The 24,529-nt window shown below is 34.0% G+C and overlaps 1 protein-coding gene across 1 annotated transcript; it reads right to left on the bottom strand.

The window, feature by feature from the left end:
* Positions 1–16,208: 16,208 nt before the first annotated feature.
* LOC136272000 (tripartite motif-containing protein 2-like) lies at positions 16,209–21,606 on the bottom strand. Its single transcript, XM_066072654.1, has 3 exons — positions 20,246–21,606; positions 16,606–16,812; positions 16,209–16,512 (listed from the first exon to the last, which is right to left on the bottom strand). The coding sequence occupies exons 1-3, from the start codon at positions 21,604–21,606 to the stop codon at positions 16,209–16,211; spliced, it is 1,872 nt and encodes a 623-aa protein (XP_065928726.1).
* Between the last annotated feature and the right edge of the window lie 2,923 nt (positions 21,607–24,529).

The following is a 24,529-nucleotide window of genomic DNA, read 5'->3' as shown; positions in this document are numbered from 1 at the left end:
TATATTCATGACACATAGGCGTCGGAACCGGTGGGGGGGGGGGGGGGGGGGAGCCCCCCCCCCTCTTTTTATTTGATAAGTTATACCTAACCATTAGGAACATAGCAGAATATAGGGTTCAGCCCCCCACCCCACTTTTTATCGCAGGAAACATAATTGTTCCGTAACGTACGTTTGAAATATTTAGAAGTTGGAGTAAAAGGCATAACCCCCCACCCCCACGGATTAGGATTTTTATGATTTTGGGAATTAGGTTTTTCTCTCTCAATATTTCTGAGGATCAGTCTAGCCCCCCACTTTCAATTTGCTTCCAACGCCAGTGTGACATGTTATATACCTGTAATTTTACATTTTAAAATTTCTTTGCATTGGTAATATACAGAGCACCTAATATGAATTTGTGACATGTACATGTTATAAATATATCATTGCTAAATTAATTACATCAAATATTTAAGCTAAATTTATCAATTGGTAGATTTATTAATAATTTATATGCACTCTAGCATATCCTTATACAGTGACATACTAGTAACTATATTTTTATTCATATGAATTGATAATAATTGAAAATAATATATGTGCATATGTATTTCAAAGTACATTTTATTTATTTTTCATCCATGCTTGCGTGCATGCCTACATATTTAAGCATGCGCAGTCTGATATTTCCGGACACGACTTCCTACTAGACTGTGAAACTTGTAAAGTTGCGTTAGCGCGACGGCGTGTTGTGTGTTAGCGCGACGGCGTGTTATGCAAAGTTGCGTTAGCGCGACGGCGTGTTGTGTGTTAGCGCGACGGCGTGTTGTGTGTTAGCGCGACGGCGTGTTGTGCAAAGTTGCGTTAGCGCGACGGCGTGTTGTGTAAAGTTGCGTTAGCGCAACGGCGTGTTGTGTGTTAGCGCGACGGCGTGTTGTGCAAAGTTGCGTTAGCGCGACGGCGTATTGTGTGTTAGCGCGATGTCTCGTTTACCTGAACGCGATGTCTCGCTAACGCAAATGGCCCTATCCGGACACCATATAAAAGAGAAGTAATCGACACTGAGGTTGGAAATCTAGAAAAGAGGGGACTTACGAAGAAGTTCATGAGCCTTCGGTCAGAAAAAGGACAAAAGTTGAATAGTATGTGTAGACTATAGGAAGCTAAACGCACAAACGATAAAGAATGCTTATACGAATTACCAGATGATTTCACGACTGCAGGTATACACGGATATAAATGAAGCCCTGCAGTTATATACACCTGTGCTAATCAGAATTCGCCCCCTGGACAGAAAAAGAGAAAACTGTTTCCGCTGTAGTGTTTTCCACAACTAAGATTGATTTCATTCCAAACATTGAATGGTACATGAGGTACAATGTTATACACTAGTTTATATAAATATATAAATTTATATATAATTACATATTTTGTATATTATATATAATTACATTTTTGGATAATATATATATATATATATATATATATATATATATATATATATATATATATATATATATATATATATATATATATATATATATATATATATATAATAAAAAAAAGAAAAAGAAAATGAACTGTTCATTTTCTTTTTCTTTTTTTTGATTATCTATACTGTGTGATAATACCTTTCACTCTTTTTGGATAATATATATATATATATATATATATATATATATATATATATATATATATATATATATATATATATATATATATATATATATATAATTCAAAATGAGTAAAGTTAATCCACACAAGTAATAAATGCTAGAAAATAACAGAGAGATTGAATCGGCTTCTTTTTATTCTTATTATTATTAAGTGAAACATCGTTATCTTGAGCTAGATGGAACTTTTTAAAAACTTCGAGATATCCGGTTAGTCGAGATAACGAGGGTAAAATACTTTTTTTAAAAATGGTTGGGACTTAAAATCGACTGAAAACTTTGACATTTCCATTGTATTCGAGATATCAGTGTTTGAGATAGCGTAGTTCAACTTTATTTCATATCTATTTTTTCTTAGTATTTTGTTTCAAAATAAGTGATTATTTATTGTTATACGATTAAAGGAGTACTTACCCGAAGTGAGTTCCTAAATATCCATACAGATTGTACATGAAACTACCGTCGGAATACTTATTAATTAATTAATTAATTAACGATTCAGTTAACGAAACCTACAAGTAGTATCATTGCTATTCATGATAGTCCGCCCCAAGGCATACGGTATATATGTAAGGCAGCTACAAGTATATCTTTTCGACGAAGTTGTAATGTCTTTGTTATTATATAGATGTGAAGTGTGGGATAATCAAAATAAAAAATTGTACAAATGTGCTCCTCTATATTGGGTGTCTTATTTTTATATTCATGTCAAGCAGAATTCATTCAAAAGCGGTGTGCTAGAAAAGAATAAAGCTCTTGCTGTTGCTTTCAACTCCACTTTTAGATATATTGATGATGTTCTATTCATTAACAATTGTTACTTTCACTCTTATGTTACCTCAATCTATCCAAATGAGCTTGAAATAAAAGATACCACATACTCCGAAACAACTGTTTCATATTTGGCTATTTTACTAGAAAAAGACGTTATTGGTAACCTAACAACAAAACTATATGATAAACGTGATGATTTTAATTTTTCCATCTTCAACTTCCTTACCAGTGTAGCAATATACCACCATCACCTGCTCATGGGGTTTATGTCTTTCAGCTTATTCGATATTCAAGAGGATACTCTACATACGAACAATTTTTTAATCGAGGCAAGCTACGTACAAACAAGTTGTTGGGAGAGGACTATCAAAAACCTCGATCAAATTCATTTTTACGCAGGTTCTATGGTCAATACAGTGACCTTGTCAGCAAGTACAATATTTCATTAGAAATCATGCTGACTGACGTGTTTCATACCTGTTGGACCATTATTTATACACTGGACTGACTACGGTTTTTTTTCTGTTTTTCATGATCTTGACAATGAGCACACCTCCAACCTAATGGAGGTCTATGTTTGCTCGAGGTTTGAATTTTGACCATCACAAGCAAACCAAATCATCAACGTTTCGTCTCTTCCCTGTTATGACATTTTCCGATTTCGACATTTACCTCGATCATGCCATTCCTGATTGTGACAAGGAGCGCACGGTGGGTGCGACCAGTCAATAGCGGGTTCTTACTCCTCCAAGGCACCTGATCCGACCTCTATCTTCTTAGAGACCTGTGTTGCTCTGCTTTGAATTCTTATTTCGCTTAATGAATTTTGAGATGGTGAACAGTTTGTTATTGTCATTTTTTATTGTACATTTTGGTATTTTTCAAATACATATTAAATTTATAAAGTTGCATTCCATCATATACGGTTTATTGAGAAATCAGAAGGTTTCCGTTACAAATATATCTGCTAGTATTTATCCTAAGATGGTTTCATAATGGACAAAATTGTTATCGGGCCTAGGAAACAGAACCCTAAAATTAAATTGCTTAAATGTTATACAAATATGTGTTGACACAAAATAATATTGTTTTTTTTATTAACCCATGGATCGATTGTACTGTATGCATTCTATCTTTGATAACTCTGGATTTTTAATATTTGGAGTGCATAAAGTGTTTTTAAATGTTTAATATATTACTAATAGATTACTAAAGCGTTAGGTGACGATTAAAAGACCAGTTTGTGTAGAAATGGGCGGCTGCTATTGTAAATTCTTTAAAATATTATATTCATTTATATAAAAGTTTTAATTAAACTTTGTATATGAAAGGTACATGAGTTTTTATTAAATTCTCTCTCTCTCTCTCTCTCTCTCTCTCTCTCTCTCTCTCTCTCTCTCTCTCTCTCTCTCTCTCTCTCTCTCTCTCTCTCCAGATTGAAACAACTAAGAGTATCTTAAATATATTTGTAATACAGAGAAAAATAAAACTTAAAGAATTTCATACTAAAGTTTTCTGTTTATTTGTATGGCTGCCAAAGCTTGTGGTGTGAATGATCCATATTTTTGGATTCAATGAAGGTAGTGATTTTAAAATCAATTGAACAGTTGAATATATCAATGTAAGTGATAAATACGTGTTTAAGAAAGCTTGATTAAGAACTCAGATTTTGAATATTTAAATGTCCTTATTTGTATAGGTAAAATTATATATGAGAGTGCACATGCTTTGAAAATTTATGACAAAACAACTTATGAGGTGTTTTTACCATCATTTGAGTTTGAAAAAGACTAATAAAAAGGCTAAATAATGCTATGAGACTTCACGTAAAATTCATGTTAATTTCCGGTGAAAATTATGTGAAAATTTTCGTCAGCTTGATTTAAATACACGTATAACAAATAGAATATTTATTTACTTTTTACATTAATAATGATTTACGCAAGACTCTCTTTTACTCATACCAAGGCTCTCTCTCTCTCTCTCTCTCTCTCTCTCTCTCTCTCTCTCTCTCTCTCTCTCTCTCTCTCTCTCTCTCTCTCTCTCTCTCTCTCTCACACACACACACACACACACACACACACACACATCAAAAAACGCGCATGTGGATGGACTCGTAGTCAAGGATGCAAACTTGTAATTGGGTTGAGGTAGGTCAGCCGATTAACAACCATAGAAAAGCGTACACTTTATCCTGAAAATGTGATTAAGTCGTTTAAACAATACAGAACTATTAATACATTACTGTACATAGTCAAAGCCGGCGATTCTGAATAAAACGATCCAAGTGTACATCGAGTTCTAAAACGCGGAGAGACGTACACAAAGTCATGTACGAGATAAAATGAAATAACCAGGTTGGAAACAAAACAGGTTTATTATGATTCGTATTATTTTTAATCTAAATCAATTTCATCTTCACTCGACATTACAAAGGCTATCTATATTACGTTAAAATTTGCAGTTACCATAATTTATATAGAAAAAAAATCAAAAAAGAAAAATCATACCGATTCCATGTAACCATTTTTATTATGGAAAGAATATTATAATTGTACAATTTGGATTACACAGCAGCTTTTCAAATTCTAAGTAAAACTTTTTTGTAAAAAGAATAGGGGTAGCTGCATGAAATTTGAATTTGGTTATTTACAAATATAGGACAACAAAAGATAAAGATACTTTACCGGGTGCTCTATGAAATCAGTATGACTTTTGTTATGCAGCAATCTTTACAAGTTTTTTCCTCCATAACTGTGTTTGTATACTTCTTACCGTTTGTATTTATGTTTATTCTGTATATATGTTCCTCTTATACCAAATTATTTGGTATGAGAGAATAAACTGAACTTGATAATCTTTGCGTATCCCATGGCTTTCCATACATTATAACTAGAATTGAGAAAAAAAATATCTATACTGTAGAAATGAATATTTTTGTTGGGTCAAAATTTCGTTGTTTTTTAACAAAATAAAATTCGGTTGCCATTTAATTTCGTCATATCGTAGTCTCTTGGTATTCATTAATACTTTGGTTAAAAATTCGTCATGGATTTAATATCGTAGATTTATACTACCAACGAAAATAACGAAATTAAATCCTCAACGAATATTTCTGCTTCTACAGTATATTCCAGCAAATCACAAAACAATTATAAAATGAGAAAAAAAAATCATGCAAACTATGCATTTTCTTTACAGTCGATAACTCATTTTAAAAAATATATGCAATAGAACTGTGTTTACTGTATGAAAGACACATGCAGTCAGATTTGATGTACAATACAATAGATATAAAATTTGTTCTGCTACGTTGTACATATTTAAACAAATGTAACTTAAAAATAACAAATCTGCGAGTTAATTGGAAAGGAAAAGCCCCCCCCCCCCGGCCAGTATAAGAACAACATAATAAATGTTTGCAAACACATTTCAAACAACATCAAAACCTTTAAAAATTTGCCATAAACAAAAAACAAACAAACTCCTGGTTACTACAGAATATGTTCCTAACTTCTTCCATAAAGGAAACTCAAGTAATTTCTTTTTAAATCGCTTTGAATTGACCTTAAACAACACTTCGTCAAACAATACAAAACTGGGTCGAGTAGAGTGCATTTGCACATACACCGTGAGACCTTTCAATATACCGGTAGCCCCCCCCCCCCCCCCCGGTCCTTTAAAGCGCAATATTGAAGATGTTTTATTTACATGAGTTCTACTTTTTTTAATTATTTCATTTCTAAATTGTAAATAAAATATATTATCGATTGTTGTTACATTTTTGCTTTACTAACTCAATACAATTATTTTATATATTAAACATTTGTACATCCATTGCTTTGGTTGATTTCTCATATTTTCGTCGTAAAGTGGAATATGACCTGGTTTTGAAATTCATATCCCGGTAAACGTTTTTGTTTTTATGTTGCTATTTAATCATTTCTTATATAAACAACTTAAACGCCACTATTTTTCTATACTGTGGTTTCATCAATATTCGTTGAATACCAACTTTCGTGGATTTCGTTGTTTAGTAGATCCACGAAATTAAATGTTCATCGAAGTGAAATTTATATTAACATTTTGTATTGATTTGGTCATTGGCCACAAATTACCTATCCTTGAAACTGTAAATTTCACTTAATCCACGAAAATTGATACCCTTGAATATTAATGAAACCACAGTATACGATCATACTTTACAAAAAGAATCAAGAATAATCTTACACACTAAAGAAACCGATTCATTCATTGGAATTCGATTGCCCGCATACTGTGAATGGCTTTATTATACAGGGGATATAAGTCGGAAATTGCCCGTTCTCAATCGTAACTACTCGGCCATTTCAGCTGGCAAAAAATTATTTTTCGCCAGCGGTTGGTTATGATTGGTCCTTTCTGTGAGATAAAGAACTGGCCCCGGGGCCATAAAACTTAGACGAGATTACTTATGATCTAAGTCTCACTTTTACAAAAGGAACATATAGTGGAAAAGTGAGACTGGGATCAAAAAAGAGCTCGTCTAAGTTTTATGGCCGCGGGGCCTGATCAAGGCCTGTTGGAGAGACCGAGATTAATTTTTTTTCTTATACAGAAAGGACAATTTAAGGCCTTATATCCGACTCAAAATGATACCTTCTTTGTTTTAAGAATGGACAATTTTAGATAAACCGGTTGACAATACTGATGTACTTTTAAAATTTATCAAATTTTAAATATTGTTGGCTAAGCATGATAATAAATAAAAACTCGATTTAATTTTTTTTTCAGATTTATTTTTCCCCATGAAGTAAAGACAATTTAAAGTCTTGTACCATGGATCCCCGCCGCTGTGCTCAAGATGTTCTAAGATGCCATCTCTGCGAGACCCCAGCACCCCCTATGTACTGCGACATTTGTCACATACATTTGTGTAAGACCTGTGTTGGGAAACATCTCTCCGATATATCCAAAGAGCATAGAGTGGTTCCTTGTAAACTGCGAGGATCTACTGTTAAATGTCGAAAACATTCCTAAAAAATATGCGAGCATTACTGCGAACAGTGCAGTATTCCGATCTGTGTGTTGTGTTCTTCTTCCAAAGAGCACAAAGGTCATACATTAGTTGACATTGTGGAAAAATTTGAGAGCCAGAAACAGGTTTTACAACAAGATTTAGAAGAACTGGAGAATTCTATTCATTCTCAATATCAAGAAATCACATCGAACATCCCAGTCTAAAAGGCTACTCTAGGTAAAAACTCCCAGAAATTAAAAACCGTTATCGATAAAAAAATGGAGAGGACGTCCACAGAGAAATAGACGCCATTGTCAAGAAACTGAAATCTGACGTTGATGATATGGAATCCAAGGACCTAGTTGTCCTTAAAAAGCAGGAAGTTGGCGCCATTTCTGAAATCACTAAAAGCATTGCAGATATGACGAAACTTGTGAACTCCAATGATGTCAGCCTTGTCTCTGCCTACAATCTAGGAATGCTGAATTCAGAACATCGCCTCCTAAGCATTCAATTTCCTTACCATGTTTTACCCCATAAGAGATTAACAAAGAAAAACTTTACCAACAGTTTGGTTCTCTCAAAACATAGACAATTGATTCTCCAAGCTCACTTATTGATGAACCACGGACCATCACAGATATAAAGACCAATTATGGCCGCCTCAATCCATTATACGGCGTGTCTTGTCTGAGTGACGAAGAAATCTGGACGTGTGGCCTGAGCAGGAGCATGAAACTGTACAACCTCCAAGGGAAACAAGTAAAGTCAGCCACAATCAAGTCCTGGAAGGTTCCGACGGACATAGCAGTGACACGGACCGGAGATCTAATCTATACCGATTACAATGACGGCACTGTCAACATGGTGACGGATTCTAGCGTATAACTGGTGGTCAAGCTGCGAAAGTAGGGACCTCGCAATGTCTGTGTCACCTCCACCGATGACCTCCTGGTTGTCATGGACAGTGATGATAAGAAACAAGCGAAAGTTGTACGTTACTCTCAGACTGGCTATAACGAGATACAAAGCATCCAATTCAATGACATGGGTCAGCCGCTTTTTTCATGTGGCGGTTTTCATAACACTAAATACATCAGCAAGAACAGGAACTTAGATATTTGTGTAGCCGACAACGGCGGCAGTACAGTGGTGGTGGTCAATCAGGTCGGGAAACTCCGGTTCATATACACCGGTCCTCCATCTACTGCCAAAGGATCGTTTGGTCCCCGCGGCATCGCAACAGACAGCCAGAGTCGGATCCTGATAGCAGACTTCAACCACCACAGCATACACATCCTGGATCAGGACGGACAATTCCTCCGCTACATTGACAACTGTGATTTACAGCGTCCATGTGGTGTTTGTTTGGACGACAAAGATTGCCTCTTTGTGACGGAGTTACTTGGTAATCTGAAGAAAATTCAGTACATGTAAAAAAAAAAAACCCCAACCTAAATTGTGCGTTTATACAATTAATACATGACTGTATAGTGTATTATGTAGAAAGTGTGTAAGTGTGAACTCTATTACTGAATATAAAACATATGTTGCCTTTTTAAGAGGATGGATGGTCAAGGCCAATTTTTTTTTACAATATTAATCTCCTTGAGAAGAAGAGCTCGTATAAAATATAAGACAATACCAATTTTCAAAGCTAAAACTTATAGAATTTTAATTTACTAAATTGAAGTTTTTAGCTAAAAAAAAATAACTATATATTTTAGGTAGATCTGAAATAATTTGTTGACCATCCACTGGCATTCTCCTTAATGTATTATATAAAAAATATTTCTATGCATGTTCATCACATGCATGACCTGGGTTTTTTTTTTTATTATTTAAAATTTACGAACACACTTTGGTTGAAGTTTTGTAAACAAAACTGCACAATGACCATTACTCAGAATTATCTTAACATAATGGAAACCATTATCTGTCCGCCTATCGCAATTTAATTTGTAAATCTAAGCAAAACTGTACAATAGCTATTACTCAGATTTATTTTTATCATAATGGGTACCATCTTAGTAACTGTTAGTGCCATTAGACAAATTGTATACTCACAGTTTCTGTTGATATATAAACATAATTTTAAGAAATAATTGAGTGGTCTTTTGAAAAATTTGAGAGAGAGGACTCGGTTCAAAAAGTGAAACGATGGTGTACTTAAACTTAGCCCATTTTCCGAACAAAATGTTATTTATCCTTTTATTCGGAGAGTTCTGTCGTTTTGCAGGAGACTCAAAGCAAGGCCCCGGCTGTAGACAGGGCAAATCACCATGCGATGTAAGACAACAATTTAAAATAACAGTGTCAAAGTAGAAGCTTTCGCAACCCTTAATCTTATATAAACTTCCTCTAAAGCGTTGATTTTTTTAAAGAGTATAATCCCATATTTATTCTTTAACAACTGTTCTATTTAATGTCGACGGAGTCACTTTTTTATCCAGGTATACGAGTATAGTAATGACAAATTTGTTAAAAAATATATAGGATTTTCAAATAACGGCACTTTCATGAACAATTAATGAACCTTTTTGAGCATATAATACAATCAGTTTACATTGGCCAGATTTTCAAAAAAGTTTCACCAATTACAGTACAAATACATGTATACCTGTAAATGTGGCACATGTGTTTACGGAACAAAAAGATCTTTTAAGGTGGTAAGGGACACCTGTCGATAAAAATGTGAATAAAGTTCATTATATTAATCAAAATACCCTATCATTTAACTTTAAAGTCATAAAACATGGATGGTTTATTGAATTTATATTTTATGCATACACTGTACCTGAAGATTTTTAAAGACATAATGACTTCAATAATCTTTAGGTACGTGTAATGACATACGACTGAATTTGGATAAAGCTCATACTTTATTTTATCTCTTATGTAAAAAGCCTTCACTACTTTTTAAACACAAAATCTACTTGCTACTGTTTAACTTAACTAATCTAGAAAACAAGAAAAAATAGTGTCAGTGGTTTTTCATGCAATTAACGTGTTATGGGACACTTTCATGTTTGACGTACCTCCGATCATAAATGTTTACCTAACAATGTAGAGCACTGGGAGCTTAGCTACAAATCTGTTAATCGTAAATTCGAATTCCGCTGGGGCTTTTATAACTTTTACCTTTCCGAAAATATTTTAAATGTGGGGTTTTTTTGGCAAATGTTTTGTAAAATTTGAAAATACTAAACCGGTAAGAGTCTTTTGATTATTTTGAATTTTATTCACATTAATATTGACAGATGTCACATAGGGTCTTCCACCTTAATTTCATTTTGTTTTGTAACTTTAATAACAATCATGCTTCCGCCTATCAGTACTCTCAGTACTTTGATTGCTTCTAAAGGTGCATGTCTGTCCTCTTGTCTGTTCTATTGGAACACAGCCATGAGAAGGGGATTGGGGTGTTAAGCACTTCTGAAAACAGTTCATTGAAGTTCAAACTATATTTTTTGATGCAAACTACCCCTGACTTGTATCCGCTAAAGCATGTCCACCACCTTACTCTCTACTCTCATTTTTCCTATTTCGGGCTTGTTTATCGAAAATGAAAATAGGTTTTTGATTAATTTCACAATAATAACTTGTCAGTTAAAATTCAATTATACATGTACCTTACGGACATCCTCGCGCATGTGTTGAAATACCAAAGGCGTAAGCAAGTACCCTGGTGCAAATATTTTGTTGTTTATTTGCAAAATGCCTCAATATATAAGTATCTTATTCTTTTGAAATTGAAATAAAAAACAAACTTCGTTGTTGTATATTAAGTGGGGGTGGTCATGAAAGCGGGATGAAAAATCTCAACTGAATTGGATAATACATTATGATTAATACATGTATGTGGCATTAATCCTGTTTGTTGCAGCTGACAGAAAAAATAAACTTTTTTAATTATTGTACATGTATTTATTTTAAACCAGTGAATGGGAATTTAGTCTCTCTCTCTCTCTCTCTCTCTCTCTCTCTCTCTCTCTCTCTCTCTCTCTCTCCCCTCTCTCTCTCTCTCTATCCCCTCTCTCTCTCTCTCTTTCTCTGTCTCTCTCTCTCTCTAAATTTGGTCCTGTAAGTCAATTTTCAATATAATTTCTATTACTGTCCTAAAAAGGAATTTCAGATAAAAGACTGTTTTGAAAAACAATCTGGAGGGGGGATGCATGCATCATTTATCCATAGAGACGTAGAATACAATAATGTGTTCATTAAAGGGACCTGGACACGATTTCAGATGAAATTTTTATTTTTGATTTCTATGTATTGAATAGTTTACTTTTGTATTTTGAAGAATTTACCAAAATTTGAATGTTAGAAGTCATGTTACAAGCGAGATACAGAGGAAAGAAGTCTCTATCATGGAAACAAAGCTCGAGTCTTATATTTGTTTACAAATACTGTAAAGTAAAGAAATTGACATTTCTTTATCAAAATAACTTGTGGAAACAAAGATAGACTGATTCATTGGGTTCATACACAATCTCATCACAACAAACAGCAACATTAGATTGAAACTTATACCAATACAACAAATATGTAAAAATTAACAGGACTCAAGCTTTGTTTAAAAAAACAAAAAATTCTTACCTCTGTAAATCGCTTGTAATTCGATATTCGACTTTCAAATTTTGTCAAAGCATTGAAAACATCTATATTAACAATTCCTGACATAAAAATTTATGAAAAAAATTTTAAAAATTTTGAGCTCAAATCATGTCCAAGTCCCTTTAATCATTAAAGTTTACAAATTAATGTCTTAGGTTTTCAACCAGTCTGTCGTGGCATTAAAAAGTATAAAATTAAAACACGGTATGGTTATGCGTTACTATCCATTTGCGAGTGTATTTTAAACCAAAGTTGTCAGATTCGAAGTACATATCTACCCGATTGTTAACTCGCCCTACACTTTCCGCCACGATGTCAATTATAGTCAACCCGTTTCTGGGCACCCCGTTCTGGAAAGTTCTTTCCATTAATACTAAAATCGCATTAATTGTTCCATTCTATTTAATAACTTTTTGTATAAATCGAAGTCCGACCCAAGGTATCTGCCCGCGATGCATGATGAACTCGTCCTACTTAATTAGTCAATCCGCATTCTTGGTTACCCCCTTCTAGAAAGTTCTATCCCATTCTCTCACCACAGGTCGTGCTTCACAAGCAAATGAGTATCAAAACTAAAATCGCCCAATAAAGAAACGAATTGATTCATTTTATTTATTCAACATTTGTCAAATCTTAAAGTGACTTGGACACGATTGTTGATAAAAAAAAAAAATTAATTTTTATGTATAAAATGGTTTACTTGCGCATTTTGAACGATTGAGCAAAATTTGAATGTAAGAAGTCAAGTTACAAGAGAAATACAGAGGTTAGAATTTATTGCTATGTAAACAAAGCTCGAGTCTTATATTTGTTTACAAATAATGTTACATGTAGGTATGAAAGTACCATTTCTTTGACAAAATGATAAACTGATTCAATCTGCTCATATATAATATTATCAACAGATGAATGCAACATTTATTTGAAACACTTAAGATAATTAAAAAAATTAATAGCATGTCACAACTTTGGCTGTCAAATGTTTTGTTTTCAAATTCTCAAACGGCAGGTCTGTTAAGTCGACGATTGATTTTTTATATATATATATATATACATCAACAGTTTGTCGGTCCATCTCCAATATATGATCTTTAATCATAATTTCTAGAAGTTTTGTACTTAATAACGCATAACGTGTGGATGAAAATGTTCATAGGATAAACCAATATGATTTTTTTCCTGGCCCAAGTCCTTTTTAATTAATGTTTGTCCTTTGTCGGGCCGATTCCTCTCAAAGCGTTTCCTCTAAACCAACAACATTATTTCAACTGTAAAACTCATTAAAGCTGACATGAATTCATAAATACGCATTATTTCCCTTTTATCTCCGATTACCGCCATATTAGTTGTCGATTTCTATTGTTCTGCTCATCGCTACACTCCCCCTATATAAGGCCGAGAGCACTATTCATGCTTCACCGCATTCGGGTATTTCATTCACCAGAACACGTTACCTGGGACAAAAAGACGTGTAGAAACGCGTTGTTTTGAACAAAAATAACATGATAACCACTGCACTGGCATGCAAGGAATATCCAATGAACGACGAAACAAGACAGACTGAAATCCAGCCACAGATACTTCAAAAATCCTCAATAAGTGTAGACCGTTTTCCTGTGTATAATATAACATCGCACATGCGCAAACTACACACTGTGGCAGATCGAGCAATGTCAATGATCGCATGGATTCTTAGAAACGGAGCGTTTTTGTAGGAACGAATGGAAACGATGTTACCTTGTTACTTTCTTGAATTGACTATCATTTAGCTAGTGTGTTGGATGTACTGCCGCCGGGGTTTTAAAAATGATGCAGACGTTATGCATTCTGTATGAACGACACACGTGTTCGATGTGCATGCGAAGTAAGGCAGCACTCTATGTGCAAAATATTACGGATACCTTGGAAATTCTTTCAAAGAATAAATATGTTTTGTATTTTATTGATTGTTGATTCCTTTATTATCTAATACTAACATTTTACTACATTGTGTAGTTCATGCATTCAGAAGTCCGTGCAACTTGAATGCCTCGATCAGAAAGCAACCGACCTTAACTTTCTCAACCGGTTTATATACCCCAGTGACAGTAGAGGAGCGATCAAAACTAATATGGCGACCAAATGCTTTTATGAATTCATGTCAGCTTTAAGTGCGGTAGTTAGTGAGAGCACAAGAGTTTCAAGATGGCGGAAAACGATAAGCAATTGCGAGTTTGACATATGAAAATTTGAATTTTGGGGCGTATTATTATTATTTATCACTCAAAGAGTAGAAATAATAAACTTTCACATAACTGATATTTTTTTCAGATTTCAAGTAGAGTTAGAGATAAACGGTGAAAAAAATATAGCATTTATTTAACTAATGCTAGATTGGTAGAAATGTTAAACTCTACAGTACAGGTAAAACGCAACAATGATTTTTCTTAGTTTTCTTTTTAATTCTTAGTTACTCATAAAAAATTTCATCATTGAGATGTTTATTTCAATTCAAAATAATTTTCAGATCGGGGTAGGAGAAGGGAATCTTATTAGTTCTGAATAACAGGGAAATTTTAAAACAGATTTGTACACGATGAATGATTTAAACAAAAGAGATTAAACTTGTAATGGTAAGTACTCTAAAATTACGTAAATTTATGTTAATCTAAGACAGTTAGCCTTGGGTCAGCTGAGAGGAAAAAACGTATTTGCCATTTTTAACACTAGAGCAACACTCGTCGTTTTATTCACATTCATAGAGTCTAGCCTTTGCGCATGCACCAACATAACCCTAGACTTACTAAAGTCAGTTCAATAAAACGCGCCCTTGATCTCAAATCGTGTCCAAGTCCCTTTAACTTCTATGTATTCTCTAAATAGGCTCATAGTAAATATATTCAATCTTTACGTAATCATTGAATATTATTTCATTGTAACTTTGCAAGTATATATTTTTATCGAAACTGTTCATGACTTGGATCCGCTAAAACGTGTCCACCCCCTTTCTCTCATTTTTGCTATTTCGGTCTTGTTTATCGAAAATGAAAGTACATGTACTAGGTTTTTGATTAATTTCACATTAATAACTTATCAGTTAAAATTCAATTATACCTTACGGACATTATCTTACATGTGTTGAAATACCAAAGGTGTAAGCAAGTACTCTGGTGCAGGCATTTTGTAGTTTATCTGCAAAATGCCTTAATTATAAGTATATATAAGATACTTAAGCCTGATAACCCCGTTTGAAGTTTGATTTGATTTGAACATATTTTATTATGCAAATATACATTTACATAAATGGATTAAGCAGCAGGCAATGCCTATGTCAGCCTTCTCCATTTGAAGTTAAGCATTGCCAACCAGGGTTATTATACATACATGTTCATTGTTTGAATTAAACACAATTCCGGTTGATTCTTTTCTTACAGTGACAACCTCAAAGGTACAATAATTGTTTTACAATATTTACACTATCATTTAAAATATGTGTGATATATATCGCTTAATTAGTCAATATACAAAGCGTATAAATGTATTTGATTTTTGAAAAACATTTGAATTTTGAGATCAACATAAAACAAGTACAAGCTTATCTTTTAAAAAGATTGGTGAGCTAGCGCCGTAGCGAAGCAGATTTCTAAAACATTGGTTTAAATTCCTGAATCGATTAATTAACAATATGGAGGCACAGTGGTGTACTGGAATTGTGCTGGAGTGGGGTCTCAATTTAGAATTGTGAATCTAGAGTGGGTTTCACATCGGCAATGGCATAGCTCATTGACTGTGCCTTAATCATTATGTTTCTACTGTAATTTCAATTTCGAGGTGAACATTTTCAAGAACCATTGGTACTGTTGTGTAGCAATCGTATCTTCTCGGGCCTTTCCGGCAAGCTCGGAAAACATATCCGAGGTTGTTTTCCGGGCTTGAAGGAATTTAAGATAAAGCTAACTATTTATCATAATGTTTAGAATAACTTTGCATTATAAAACCTTTTTACATTTTCAATAAAACACAAAACTTCATGTGAAGATGATAAAACGAAACTCAAATAGTACAGTTTATCTACAGTAGTACAGTATTCCCAGAATCCCCTACTATGGAGTCGAGCATGCGTATTCCAGTGAAAATGACTACCGTAGTTGCTAGCGATCGAGAGCGCTAGCAATAACGTGATTTTAAGTGTTATTGAACTGAAACACTTTGATAAGTCCTTGGTAGTCCCCTACCCACAGTGTGGATTTATACAGAGACATGGACCATGGATTTGTTACTACATTCTCTGTCAGCAGGTACTTCATGAACTCCCCATCAGGACTCAGCAGATGCATTTGGCAGTTAGAATAGTCACTAACAATGATGTTGCAGTGTGAGTCACAAACTACATCAGTTGGATCAAATGTCAGTTTCTGTCCATGGTAGACAGTCTTTAGAAATCCAGAGGAGGACAGGATCACCAGTTCATCAGTAGATTGACTTGTCCTGTTCACCACGCAAATATCAGTGTTACCGTTCTGTCTGACTCTCCATGGTAGAGTAAACAGCCTGGTCTGACCGTCACCCTGGTACTCTTACTCACGGATGACGTCACCGGTCAGTGTCACGTGTATGACCAGACGTCTACTCTTTGAGTCCGGATGAATTTTTTTTGTATCATCATCTACTAATGTAACCAGCAGTCCTCCCTCTGTTGATTGACAGATTCCAAATGGTACTAGTGGAGCTTTATTGAATACTGTAGAGGCTGAGCCTGACGGGGACAGACGGACAATGGCGGGGTTACTATAATTAGTGACATACACATCACCTTTGTCAGTTACTCATACCTCATTTCCACAGATATTGGATTTTTCTTTATTCTTATTTCTTATGTTCCTTCGCTCAAAGCATTCTGACTTACGAGCTCTCACCAAACATATATCTTTATCGATTGCCTCCAACACATTTAAACATTCATCTCCATATTGAAATGAATCTGTCTCGGTAACTCTGAAATCATCCAAATCAAACGTTTGTCCCATTATGGAGTCCAGTGACCCCTCACAGATGTCCCCTCCTCTGTGTCTGACCAAATGATCCCCCCTCTCTATATCACTGTCTGTGTTTGACACGAGGTTGCAGGGAAGATTTCAAGAACAATGCTGTAGTATCCACAAGAGATTATTATCAGTAAAAAACGTTTAAATGCTTTGTATGGGTGTTGGATATGTTACAGAAAAGGTGGTTAATTGCTGATTTAAAGGTATACCAGGATTGTCCAAAAGTTCGCGGACAATCGCGTTTTTGCCATTTTCAGATGGGTTTATATATAACTATTGTACATCGAAATGGTTGTCATCAAATTTGAAATCAAACTAATGTGGTTTTGAACGTTTTCCATGTTAAAAAAAAAATAAAATTACAATTTTAATTTATCAAATGGTCGCTGTAATTACGCACGGCACAGTGTTAAAATTGTCCCAACTTTGTAATTTAGTTTTAAGATGTGAAGTTATTTACAATTTCCATAAAACATGTCGAAACTTCATACATTGTGAAGTAATCTGTATGGTTAATGTACGTGTCATTTTCATTCGTCATTTAAAGCCGTTTTCAAATTGAAGGATATTAACGGCAAAAACATGTCTTTGAAAACGCCAAAGAAAGCGAGGTCGACGTCGGCTTACCACACGGAATAGCGCACCATTATATAAAAGTTAGCTTGGTTCCCGAGGCCTACAGATTGTGCAAGGCATAAGTACTTGGAATTTGAAAGGCCTCGGGAACCAGGCTATAGTATGTGTCGACTAAGGTAAAACACCTTAAAACGACTAAACTAGAAACAAAAAAAAAATGCCAAAGGAAAGAAATAAAAAACCATCGAATTAGTTCGAGTTTTCTTAATCGGTGAATGCAGCAAATCGGTCTCTGGTAAACTACTATTATGTTCTTAGTTCGTTACACTCAAACGAACATAAATTATTTACCATATAAACCAACAAATTATTATAGGATAGGAGGCGAAGCGCTCAGATTTTATTGAACCACATTACATAAATTCTCTTTTTCTGTTTCTTATCAAATCCAATCACAGTAAATAAACTCGATCAATCAATCTCTCGTTTAACTCCATCCATATGTACAATCATCAAACTACAAAAGATAAATTATAACTTAAATACTGATAGCAAATCGATTATTACAAATAACATATCACAACAAGGGGTGGGTGGGTAGGAATATCTCTAATACGTGGACTAAGTTAAGAATCTGAGCCTTCGAATAGCTCATTTACCAAATACACGCCCTTATATAACATCTCCACTCATGCGTACTAGTTACTATATAAATAGCCAATCATTGTAAAAACCAATAACTCGTACCAAAACAAACCCGCCTACTTTCCCACATGTACAAATAATGCTCAGTACCCATGATAAATACATGTATATACATGTACGACGTTATAGAAACGTTGTTATATAACTCAACGTCAGACTGTGTCGTGTGGCCTGTATCGGCAAAGTATATAAAATTATAACTCCAATATAAAAAATGTACATAGCTCTGAATTTTATACATAATACTTTTTATTAAAATATAAAACTTTCCTGAAAATGGTGCTGTTATTTTGAATAAAATTGCATGTGTCCACGAAATTGATTTTAATCAATATTCAGAAACCATAGACTTTACATTTTAATTTAAAAAGAAAACTTTTAAGTTAATATTATTCAACTAAGCCTATATTTATCTTCACATCATTTGAAGAGGTACAAGTACCACATGTATGTTTGAGACGAAGTCTGGGACCAATATAATGATTCTAATCAAATTTGAACCTATGAAACGAAACTGATTTTAAAATATTGATAATACTCCTTCAAATATGATTATATAGAAACTCAAAAAATTTATAGCTGTCATTTCTGCTATTGTCTGGTTGTTTGTTTCTATCGGTTGAAATTGGTTTACTTGTTCCAAAGAATAAGCCAAAAATGTTTAAAAATTTATGAATGACGAACGATGTACAACTGACGACGACAGACTTTTTTTGCAAACTTAGACCTTACCATTAGGCACCATAGCATCATGGAGGGTTCAGCCCCCCCCCCCCCCCCTTTATCGGAGCAAAGATAAAAGTTCCTAAATTTACCTTGAAAAGATTGAAATATTGAGAAGTTGGAGAGTTGGAGTCATTGGTACACTGGTACACTAGCCACTAGCACCCCCCCCCCCCCACGAAGAATAAGAATTTTCATGATTTGAAAAAGATTTTTTTTGGAACTGTATTACCCCCCCCCCCCCCACGGATTAGGATTTTCATGATTTGGCAACAAAAAAATTCTGAGGATTTGTCTAGCCCCCCCCCCACTTTCAATTTGGTTACGACGCCACTGCTATGTATTCTCTAAATAGGCTCATAGTAAATATATTCACTCTCTTTAAGTAATCATTGAATATTATTTCATTGCAACTTTGCAAGTATATGTTTTGATCGATACTATTCATGACTTAGATCTGCCAAAGCGTGTCCACCACCTTACTCTCATTTTTGCTATTTCGGCCTTGTTGATCGAAAATGAAAGTAGGTTTTTGATTAATTTCACAATAATAACTTAACAGTTAAAATTCAATTATACCTTACGGACATCATCAACCATGTGTTGATGCAAGCAAGTACTCTGGTGGAGGCATTTTGTAGTTTATTTGCAAAATGCCTTAATTTATAAGTTTAGATAAGTTACGTTAGCCTTATATAACCCCATTTGAAGTTTGATTTGATTTAAACATATTTTATTAAGCAAATATACATTTACATAAATGGATTAAGCAGCAGGCAATGCGTATGTAAGCCTTCTCCATTTGAAGTTTAGCATTACCAACCAGGGTTATTTTACATACATGTACATTTGTATAAATTAAACACATTTCCGGTTGATTCTTTCCTTACAGTGACAACCTCAAATACAATAATTGTTTTACAATATTTACACTATCATTTAAAGTATGTGTGATATATATCGTTAATTAGTTATACAAAGCGTATAAATATATTTGATTCTTGAAAAACATTTGAATTTTGAGATCAACATAAAACAAGTATAAAACGTGATTTTAAGTGTTATTGAACTGAAATACTTTGATGAGTCCATGGAAATCCCCTACCCACACCGTGGATTGATAAAGAGACATAGAAAATGGATCTTTTAACTCATTTCTTGTCAGTAGGTACTTCATAAACTCCCCATCAGGACTCAGCAGATGTATCTTGCTTTTACGATAGTCAGTAACAATGATGTTGCAGTGTGAGTCACAAACAACATCAGTTGGATTAAACATCAGATTCGATCCTTGGTAGACAGACTTTAGAAATCCAGAGGAGGATAGGATCACCAGTTCACCAGTACATTGACTTGTCCTGTTCACCACGCAAATGTCAGTGTTTCCGTTCTGTCTGACTCTCCATGGTAGAGTAAACAGCCTGGTCTGACCGTCCTCGTGGTACTCGTACTCACGGATGACGTCACCGGTCAGTGTCACGTGTCTGACCAGACGTCTACACTTTGAGTCCAGATGAAATATGTTTGTACCATCATCTACCAATATGACCAGCAGTCCTCCTTCTGTTGATTGACAGATTCCAACTGGTACTAGTGGAGCTGTACTAAGTACTGTAGAGGCTGAGCCTGACGGGGACAGACGGACAATGACGGGGTTACTATAATCAGTGAAATACACATCACCTTTGTCAGTTACACATACATCATTTCCACAGATATTAGATTTTTCTGTTTTCTTATTTCTTATGTTCATTCGCTCAAAGCATTCCGACTTATGAGCTCTCACCAAACATATATCTTTATCGATAGCCTCCAACACCTGTAAACATTCATCTCCATATTGAAATGAATCTGTCTCGGTAACACTGAAATCATCCAAATCAAACGTTTGTCCCATTATGGACTCCAGTGACCCCTCACTGATGTCCCCTCCTCTGTATCTGACCGAATGATCCCCCCTCTCGATATCACTATCTGTGTTTGACACGAGGTTGGTCAAGTCTCTGAGGTTGTCTATCAAACTATAGTCAGACATGGTACCGTGTTTGTCTTCCAAGAATTCCACAAGATCCTTGATATTGTCTCTTTTCTTTTCTAAATCTAGTTTTTTCTTACTCACTTCAGCATTTTTTCTTTCCAGATCTTCCACCAGTTTAGTCTCCAAATTCTTCTTGATTTCATCAAGTTTTGACACAATCGCATCATAATGTTTCTGAAGTTTAGAGACCTCAGAATCACAACATTTTTTGTTGCCCTCCTTTTGTTTGGATGCCTTCTTTATTTTCTCATCAATCTCTGCAATATCTTTCTCCTTAACATTACTCAGAGTTTTCTTTAGCTCTCTTCTCCTTTGACTGCCTGCTGTGGGTATAGTTTTCCAGTCATGGTCCTTGTGGTCTGTTTTGGCACATTGCGAACAAATAAACTCATCACAGTCCTCACATGTTATGTCTATATTCAAATCGTGTTTTATACACATTGGGATGTGTTCTTGAGCAGAAAGGTAAATGGAAGATACCGGTATGACTGCCATGTTTCTGTTTCGATAAACGCCCACATATGTGTAGCAGCGACCTAAATTTCATTTTAACGGTGTCCGGTCAAGTCGTACACAGACCAACTCGTATACAGGTCAACTCGTATACAAAATTTCCGCATATAAAAACCGAAAGTCAACTCGTATACAAAAAAATCCCGTTACAAAATCGAAAGTCAACTGACGTACACAAAAATTCCCGTATATTTAACCGAAAGTCAACTCGTATGTACAAAAAATCACCATAATTTGAAAGTCAACTCGTATACAAGAAGTTAGAAACAAAACGTAAAAGTAATTTAAAAGTAACTTAAAAACACTTGGTTTCTTGTAATAACATTTCTTTATATATTGCTTCCGTAATTCAGTGTAAAAAGGACATATAAGAATAAAATGGATGTTATCAACTATTACAAAGATTGCAAAATTCATACATGTATAATCATAATGGTTCGAGTTTTCTTATCATCAAGTGGCACAAGCGATTTTGTGACGAAGCGTGCGATTGTACTCTGGCCAGTCGGTGAATGCAGCAAATAATTCTCCGGTAGACTATATACATGTACGACGTTATAGAAACGTTGTTATATAACTCAACGTCAGACTGTGCCGAGCGACCTGTATCGGCAAAGTATATAAATTTATAACTCCAATATAAAAAATGTACATAGCTCTGAATTTTATACAAATGCAGTAAAACTCGGTTATAGCGAAGTCCGAGGGACCAATGGATTTACTTCGTTATATCCGTAATTCGTTATATCCGTGTAACGAATTCGTAGTAATAACTATAGTGAATTCTATATACATCTTTTCTTTCACGAGACTATAATTTTTGTTAATTGAGGCTTAAAATAAACATAGGTAATCACAGATTACAAAGCTCACTGAGACGAGACATAACCCTTATCAGACTTCACCTTTATGAGACCACCTTTATCATATTTAGTGAAAATCATACTTTATGATCTTGGATATTCATGGATTCTGTTTTGACACAATATCGTATATCATTTGTTAAAAAATTGTATGATAATCATATGTTCATATGTTAATCAATACAATAATATAAAATTAAATATTGCATCCCATCATATTTACAACATATATCATATAATACAATAAAATACCATAATAAACAATGATGAGATATGATATTGTAACGTATGATATGACATTGTATTGTGTTATACGTTATTGTATTTGATCACATAATACAATATCATAATATATAAAACAATATAGTATTATATTACAATATCATATTAAATAATACATCATAACATAGAAACATATGATATTATATTGTATACTGTATCATTTTTGATACATAATATGATATTGTATCATATGATACAATATAATTTGATACAACATTGTATCATATCAAATGATACAATATATGTGATAAAGTAAAATATTATATAATACAATATTATATTATACATATTGTATCATATGATACAATAATATATTTTACGATATCATACAATACAATTTAATGTGATGTGATAATATATCATATTATAAACCAATATCATATTATACAATATCGTATGATACGATATTATATAATATAACAGTATCATATTATATAATATCATGTGATAAAATTCTATATTACAGAAACTAATATCATATTTTACAATATCGTATGATACAATATATATTATAGAATATACAATATTGTATCATAGGATACAATATTATATTTTTCAATATCTTACGTAATAGTATCATGTGATAAAATAATAAATTAATAATACAATATAATATTATACAATATTGTATCATAATATACAATACTATACATATCGTTATCATGATACAATATCATAACATAAAATGTAAAAAAAATTGATACAATATCATATCGTATCATATAACTTTTTATAATATTACATATGATATTATATTGTATCATATGAAACAATATTGTTTCATACCATTCAATACTATATCATACTAGGAATCATTTTATAGCATTTCTCAACAAACACATCCATCTATCGAGCAGGTTTGAGTGAGGTAGGAGATTTCTTTAGCATCCTTGATAATGGAGATCAGGCTCTGCATCTGAAGCAACCTCTGCGTTTCATTTATAATATAGTTAAATCAACTATGCAAGCTATCATCTATAAAACATGTGTCACTGACCTGTTCCAAAAAAAACTAAACCTCATCCAGCATCCGAAACCTATGGCTCAGATTCAGCATTCAAGCCTGTCAGGTGCATCAGTATACATAAGACGCATCTCCATGCAAGTTTGGTGAAGTTCAGACCAGTAATAACTAAGATATCATCATCAGAGGGCACTAGCAATCAAAACCTTAACCTGCTCCAGCATCTGCAACCTTTGGCTCAAATTCAACATCCATGCCTGTCAGGTGCATCTGTATCATAAGACACAGCATCCATTCAAGTTTGGTGAAGTTAGGACCTGTAATAACTAAGATATATTTTTTAGCATCCTTGATAATGGCGATCAAGCTTTGCATCTGAAGCTTCCTCTGTGATTCATTCATATTACAGTTTAATCAACTATGCAAGTTTGAAATAGTACTATTATCTATTAAACATGTGACCTGTTCCAAAAAACTTAACCATATCCAGCATCTGAAACCTATGACTCAGACTCAGCATTCAAGCCTGTCAGGTGCATCAGTATCATAAGACGCACCATCCATGGAAGTCTGGTGAAGTTAGGACAAATAGTAACTAAGATATAATCATCAGAGGGCACCTGTTTCAAAAACTTTAACCAGCTCTAAAAACTTTAACCTCCTCCAGCATCCAAAACCTATGACTCAGATTCAGCATTCAAGCCTGTCTGGTGCATCAGTATCATAAGACACACCATCAATGCAAGTTTGGTGAGGTACGGGCCAGCAGTAACTTAGATATTGCTATCAAAGGGCA

Source organism: Magallana gigas, chromosome 10 (assembly GCF_963853765.1).
Source record: "Magallana gigas chromosome 10, xbMagGiga1.1, whole genome shotgun sequence".
NCBI lineage: Eukaryota > Metazoa > Mollusca > Bivalvia > Ostreida > Ostreidae > Magallana > Magallana gigas.
This window is presented reverse-complemented; position numbering and strand designations above follow the sequence as displayed.